This window comes from Etheostoma cragini, chromosome 11 (genome assembly GCF_013103735.1).
Source record: "Etheostoma cragini isolate CJK2018 chromosome 11, CSU_Ecrag_1.0, whole genome shotgun sequence".
NCBI classification, from domain to species: Eukaryota; Metazoa; Chordata; class Actinopteri; order Perciformes; family Percidae; genus Etheostoma; species Etheostoma cragini.
The window spans coordinates 23,948,555-23,956,217 of record NC_048417.1 but is presented as its reverse complement, the minus strand read 5'-3'; the positions used below and the strand labels follow the sequence as shown (position 1 = coordinate 23,956,217).

General features: G+C 41.0%; 1 protein-coding gene across 2 annotated transcripts in view; it reads right to left on the bottom strand.

The window, feature by feature from the left end:
* Positions 1-2,094: 2,094 nt before the first annotated feature.
* Positions 2,095-7,663, bottom strand: part of spegb (striated muscle enriched protein kinase b) — a 45,825-nt gene continuing 40,256 nt past the window's right edge. For both annotated transcript variants that reach the window (XM_034884850.1, XM_034884851.1), the window contains exons 36-41: positions 6,580-7,408; positions 6,011-6,250; positions 5,644-5,867; positions 4,551-4,626; positions 3,914-4,063; positions 2,095-3,745 (exon numbers count right to left, since the gene is read on the bottom strand). In XM_034884850.1, the coding sequence (XP_034740741.1) occupies positions 3,490-3,745; positions 3,914-4,063; positions 4,551-4,626; positions 5,644-5,867; positions 6,011-6,250; positions 6,580-7,408 (1,775 nt within the window). In that variant the 3' untranslated portion in view covers positions 2,095-3,489. The remainder of the gene's footprint in view (positions 3,746-3,913; positions 4,064-4,550; positions 4,627-5,643; positions 5,868-6,010; positions 6,251-6,579; positions 7,409-7,663) is intronic.

Sequence of the window (7,663 nt, the reverse complement as noted above, 5' to 3'; positions counted from 1 at the left end):
CCATACTTATGTCCTTATAAAGCCTTCGGATTAAGTACTCATGAGAATTTGGAGCAGTTAATAGTTTTGTTTGTGGTTGAAATGTGAGTCGTCCCGGGTGAGAATCCACACACAACTGTCGGCCGTCAGGGTCATGTGGAGGGAGTGGCCTCAGCCTGAACTCAGAACATTTTTTGATCATAAAGTATTATAAAATCATGCCCTGACTTCTTTTATATAAAGTGCAAACACCTTTCAAGTCATCTCTTCAGATACAAGCACCAATTGTAAATTCCTAAAACTGCTTCAACGTTCACACGTAGTTCCACTGTCCAAACAAAATGCAAGAATACATATACAGTATTTGTCATATTCCCTTTATTGTTCACAGCTGTCATGCCATTTTCATGCCAGATTCAGAAATGTCACAAAATAAACAGCAGAAGCTATATCAAATACAGTCAATCAATAAATAAACAAATTGCGAAACACACAAAGCCGTCACAGTCAGATAATCAAAAGTCATCGTTCATTTTCCATGTTTTTTTGTCTGTGGGTCTAATATCCATCACGAGGCACTGCAACAAATTCAACAAAATACGGCATAGGATTTTAATACAAAATGTGGAGCGTTCAACATCATTTTTTTTTCAAAACCCTGTTTACAAATAGTTCTAGTTGATTCATATGATTATAGAACATAATACATTGCACAGAGACAGACACTTTAGAATTGCATTCTCATGCTGCGCTTGCATGTTTTCATTCAGGTTTAAAACAATTCCCTCTGTGCTCAACTTCTACTCTGCATAGGAAAATGACTGAGCCCAAAAGACAAGCATAGCATTAGAATATATAGAGTTAGTGAAATTATTTCATAGAATTACTAACAATCTCTGTCAGTCAATACACAGATTAAAACTTCTGAATGTGTGACACAGCTTTTTGTGATATTGTTGTAAAAGACGTATCAGTGTCTAAATTGCGGTACTTAATGCTTTATGTATGATAAAATGAAACTTCTTGATATTAACACGCGTGACAGCAAAGTGTTGAAAAATCTGTCGTTTGTGCAAGTGTTTCAAACGCTGGTCTTAAAACTGAATTTACCCTCACAAGGATGAAGCAATATGAAAGAAACAATACAACATAGGCATTTCTTTACCAAGAAATAAGGAGGAAAGATCAATGCATCACTGATAAATGATCAAGGTGCTGGTACTGACACCTGAGGGTAAACTTCCACAACAAATATTTAGGACCAACCCAACCAAAAGGGATTATGGGCCTTTTCTGTGAGGTGAGACGTAACAATATATCTGAAAACAGACATTAAACACCAATATGCCACTGAGTTCTACTTTCTATCCAAGGGACAAAAGTCGGTACGTGCCCAATTGCAAGAAAAGTTAGAAACGTGTTTTAAGGGACTAAAACCAAAGTGAAAAAAATTACAATTCATAAATTACCCCATTTTGTAATAGTTTAGAAATCCATCCTCTCATTTACATTCTCTGGACTTGTTTTTTCTGTGGACTGCAGAAACACAGAGCCATCAAGAACATCCCGGAAGCCGGTGAAAAGGGTTCCCTTTGGCTTTGGATTAAGGGGGATGACTAGTGGGGAAAATTATTCTACCTGGACACAAACTGGGACCGGATCAACCCCCCCCCCCCGCACGGTCGCCCGCGTGAGGGTGTCTGATGGTAAGACCCGAAACAGCTGATGACATCGGGTCTTTCACTGATTTAATAATGTTATTTTATGTTTTTAACGTATTTTATGTTTTTTGTATGTTAAGTGTCGCTTAAAAATGTATTAAACATTTCCTAAAGCTCAATATGATTGATTGATCGAGATTTTTTAACATTTCTGATTTCATGATGTGTGTAGTCTGCATGGACTGTAGTATATTATTATTATTGTATATTAATGTGTACAGAGTCTTTCAAGCTTTTATGGGCTGGAAACCCAAAAGGTGTATGCCACTTAAGGGAGGGAAGAAATAAATAATAATTTCTTATTTAATTCTAACCATTTTAAATCTAACTTTATTTATTAAAGATTCAGCATTTCAAAGCTATCATTTATAAAAACCTAATAAATCAAACTCTCTTTTTTTTTAAACAGTAGCTTTTAGAAATGGAAAATTACAGCTAAATTAAGAATTAATATTATCATCAATGTCCTAAGGAACATCCTTTCTCAATGGTTTGGAAAGGCTGTTGTTATGCTAACTAATGCTAACTTGTTAAGGGCACTTGGAGGCGCCCCAGGATCACCAGTGGGTTTCTAAAGCGATTGAGTTTAGCACTAAAGCCCTGAATAATCGTACATTTACTAATGATCTCGTCTCTCAGGCAAAGTGCTGTACGAACACGCTAAGAATACACTGACCGACTGACTCAGCAAACTTGTAAACGTCATTTTAGTAAACTCCGAGATGAGTGCAAATATCTCTGCGTGGCTAATCCCACAGGATCCTTCACACTGGGCTGAGTGGAAGAGCTGAGCTGAACTGGAAGCCAATGCTCTGGTTGTTAGCTTACTTGTGGTGAAGGAACTAGTGACCATGCTGCATAGAGCCACTTTTGCTGTGCATAGCGTCACTTGGAGCAAAAATCATGATCTAATAACGAATTCCAAAGCAAAACTCTATATCCACTAACATTAGGGCAGAAATTTGTGCTAATCATAAGAGTCCTTTTCTTAAAGCCCTTTAGACGTAGAGAATCCTCCTTTGTATTCTGTGACCCTAATTCACACTTAAAAAAAACTCTGAACAAAGTAACTAGAACTGCTACTATCTTGACAATCTGTGAGACAAAACTCAGGTACTGTAGCACGAGTAACACTGCTTTAGTTAAAGTGGGATTAAGTTTATGTAGAGCCAATCCTTAGCCCAATTCTGGGCTCTCCTTTATCATGGACACGGAATTAGATACCATAGAATTAACTTCTGGTCAGAAAACATACAGTACTCCTTGTTTTGAAAGTGTTCGGCATTTCTGAATCTCGTCCATAACCTAAATGAAACAATGATTTTAACATTAAATTGTTAATTAATTGCAGCACTTTTAGGCCTTTTGTGGTAGGTAAGTACAATGCATTCCCTCTAATCATTGTAGAGTTGACTGTAAGAAAGGAAGTCATTTATCCAAAATGTATGCAAAGTTACAAACCTTGAGGTACTAACTTGAAGACAACATCCTGCCTTGCATGAACAAGGTCCACCGTACGAAAAACAGTCAGGCTCATGTAACTTTGAAAGAGTTCCCTTAAGTGTAAAAGCATTCTCTAGATTCTCTTTCCGAAGCAGATGCCAACGTCTCTGTAGATCATAGCCACTGAGTGTTTCTTGAGTTTTTATTTTTTCTCCCAAGCAAGTTCAACAAGTCAAACCTGAAGGGACCACCCCACCTCAGGGCCTGAAGTCGTGTCTGGCTCTGAGGATGGTCCCCCCCCACCCCCCCCGTAAAGTCATGACAACTGGCTTTTGGAAGCTTGTTTTCATTGGGTGAGAGGTGTGGAGGGTGAAATTGGCACATTTGGCGTGGCGGGGCTGGTGGGGGTTTGTGGCGAGCTCTGGTAGGACCGCAGCAGGACTTTGTGCTTGGTGGCCACCTCCTGTCGCCTGCGCTGCTGGTCGGCCAAGAATTCCTTGAGACGGGTAGTTGTAAAGGTGAGAGTCTGCCTGCGAAGACGCATCAGGTAGGCATCCTGAAGCCAGGAGTTATTGAAGCAGTCCTTAATAGAGGGACGGGCCCTGTTGAAGATCAGACAGTGGGGATCCAAAGTTAAAAACAGAAAGGGCAGCATACAATGTAGTGTAAAAAAGTACTGTAAAGTGCTGTGAAATTAGGTCTCAGCAAAAAGCAAGGATAGAAATTCTGTGCAATATGGCAACTACAAAAAGGACTAATGTTTCTCTTACCAAGGGTAGCTACAGAGGATCTTTTTAAGAAACAGAGAGGCACTTTGGGACACATTCTGGTAGAGTTTAGAGAGGTCAAACTTTGCCGCCTGGATCCTGGCTTCAGTCTCCTGAGGATCATTTTCAATGAAAGGCGACTTGCCGCTTAACCTGGAAAATCAAAGGGAAGTTTTTTGACATCCTCAAAACATGTCAACAAAGCAAAATGATATCTAAGATGGTTCCTTAGGTTAGTTGGGAATTAGTCTCGCATTGCCAGACCAAAACTCAGGTCTAGCCCGCTGTCTGGATTTACCCTTCAGAGATCTGAGGAGCAGCTAACCATAGTTTAAAAATTACAACACAAAGAAAGTGGAAGGAAACAAGATATCCGAAAACAGACATCCGAATGTAGTGACATCCGGTGGAATTTCGGCGGACTGAGAGCAATCCCGGAAGTGGAACGTCATGGATATAGACTACTTGTAAATCTAATTAATATCACAAGAGCAACCGAATGTTCAGACCATGAAAATCACAGTATAGAGAAAAGACCTGAGATCTGAAATCATAAGCCTCATTTCACATAAAGAACAATATACCATGTCTGTTTGAAGAGGGCCTGCTGGCTGGAAGCTATGAAAGCAGTGATACTCACATGATGAAAGTCAATACACCCACGCTCCAGATGTCAGCTGGAGGACCGACAACATCCCCTTTCAACATCTCTGGAGCTGAAGAAGGGAAAAATGTTAAGGCTTCATTGTTTTACACAGACCTTTGATTACATCTGCAAATGGTCTTCATAGTATGCAGCATGTATTTATTGATGTTGTCTGTGGTCATTTTAAATGTGTGAACGCATATATTTTAGTTGATTAGTTAGGTTATAATACTCCTGGGATTTTATAGCAAGTGCATGTCCACTGACAAAACAGTTTATGTAATTCTGAAGTTGTTTAATCCTCTAAGTGTCTTACCTTAATCAGCCTAACCATCAGTCACTTCATGAATCCCTAGAACACATTTCTATTCAGTGATTTCTCTCAATATGCACAGTGACATTCATTTCTCCTAGGGACTTGTATTTGTGATTGTATAATTAGAGCCTGTGGTAATTGCTTTGTGTGGAAAAATCAACTTAGTCATAATCATGTGTGAATATGACTTTGTTCTCATGTCCCTCTTGTGAAATAGACAATGATTTAAATTAGCCTTACTGAGTAAATACAGTTGAAGTAAGTTAATATCAATCTAACTAAACGCTCAGTACAGGACTAATATTTACCTAAGCAATCCAATGAGAACAATCATTGATTTTTGGCCACTTGAGGGCAGCGCAACAAGCTGTAAACACACTTCCTATTACATTATGAGTTCGATTTTGCTAAAGTGTTAGCAAAGAGTTGCTTATTTACACATCCAGCACACTATTCACACTCATTTAAGCTCTGATTTGGTCTCTACCATCCTCTAAAGCAAATAGTGATTGGTTTATTAGGGCTTTTTCTGTAAAAACAGCTGCTTACTACGTCTAAAAATGATGCTGATTAGAGCAGTGAGACTGAATGAAAACAGTAAATGTTGTGGGTCACAAAACCAAAAACGATGAGCAATTAATGCTAATAAGTTTCACATAGTTGAGGGAAATTGAGTATCATTTGATCTATGTTAACATAAAAATACTGATTAGCAAAGCTGTAAATTTACATCTCCTGTGGTAATGTAAAATGAACAAACAGGGCTCTTACACATATACTCAAGGGTCCCAATAGGAGGGCTGAACTGCTTGAGGAAAAGAGGGTTGTAAGTCTGAGCGCTGCCAAAGTCAATGATCTTGATGACGTTCATGTAGGTGATGATAATGTTCTCCGGCTTGATGTCCAGGTGGAGGATGCGTCGGGTATGGAGATAGTCCAGACCCTGGAGGATCTGCACAATATAAGTGACCACGTCATCCTCGGAGTAACGGAACCTGAAACAAACCAGAAATCACCTTGTGAGAGGGAGAATATTTTGAGGCAGTTGCTCATCGGTGCATTTCTAAATAAATCCTGTTCTTTCAGTTTAAAACAAAGACAAGCAACCAACTTAACAAGTAAAGCTGTTTGGCTTCACCTGTCAATGAGGCTGAAGAGCAGCTCCTTCCCACTGCAGTACTCCGAGATCAGCACCAAGTAGCGTGGTGTGACGTAAGCTTCATGCAGGGCCATGATCCTGTCATGATGAAGTGATTTGAGGATGTCATATTCCTGCAGCACCGTCTGCTTGCTGTCAGCCTCATATGGAACAATCTTGGCCATAAAGAGGTTGCCCGTGGCGTTTTCCCGGCACTCACGGATCACACCAAACCGACCCCTGTGTGACAAAGAATAAGTCAGTAGTCCATTTGCCAAGATCTTTTTGTTGTTGCTGAAAACAGCGGCCTGCTGTTGCTAAAAACAACAACAGATCAAACAGTAGGCCACAAATCCATGAATTATAAGACGTTAAAGCAAGACGTAGGGATTAGTGGAAAGGGATTATTTTTGAGTAACCCAGTCTCCAACACTGGGCAACTCACACCAGAATAATCTAGATTGATAAATAACAGATACAACAGTTTAAAGTTGTCAGCGCACATTTGAGTTAGTTATGCTTAAAATGGGTTGTTTATATTTAAGTCAGGTTCCATCCGTAGTGATTACCTTGCTTTTTCATCCATGAAGGTGTAAGGTTTCTGTGGAACTCCCTGGCGCAGAGATCCCTCTCCAGGCTTGCCCAAAGGCGTCCTGCGTCCCGAAGGTGTGGCCCGTCCAGATGGTGTGACCTGTCCAGATGGGGTACTCCGGCTGTCCCCTCCCTGCAGCAGTGGTGTCAAGCTCTGCACCACCACCACGGGCCGTGAGACAGTCACCGGTGACGAGACAGTCATGGGTTGTGACACAGTCACTGGTGGTGACAGAGTCACGGGAGTGGCTGAACGGGTGTTAGTTGTCGGTGTGGAACTAGATTGCGAAGGTGGAGAAACCCGCGCAGCCGCGGATGGCACATACATAGGAACAGATGAAATAGGTTTCCCGATGGCAGGTGCAGGTTGTGGTACGGAAGACGGAGGTTTATTGGGGGCTAAATTTACAGGACTCCGAGGTTTGGGTGGGACAAGGGGGGGTGGGGCCAATTTGGTTTGGGCTTTGCTCACACTAATGCTGATGGTGGTCTTGGCTTTGGATACCGTGGCTTGGACAGCGTTGGTGGTCTGAACAGGAGCTTGTTCAGAGGGAGACGTACTTACGGGCGCAGTCACAGCAGGGCGGCTAGCTTCAACCTGGTCAGTGGGTTTGATGGTCACTGGAGAAGCAGATTTAGCCACAGAGGGAGCAGGAGCTGAAGTTGAGGGAGGGACTGGTGTTACTATTGTGGATTTACTGGGAGCTGGTTTAATGGGAGGCACTTTCATTGATGACATCACCACCACAGGGGGAGTAGTTGCCGGGACAGTCTTGACCACCACAGTACCACTGGATTTAGCTGGTTCTAATGAAAGAAAAGGGGAGGGGCAACAAAAGGAAGGATACACTTCAAAGACTTGAATTGATATATATATGAACATATTGTCCAATAAGGTATTTAGTGTACGCTGTCCAATCCAAAATGGTATTATCAACCTACACATAAAAACCTAAAATGAGTTGAGCAAAACAGAAACTACACTTAACCTCTTGAAAATCACTTGAAAATATATGATTTTCTCGCCTAAATTTTTACCCTTAAAAAAGTGCTGCTGTTTCC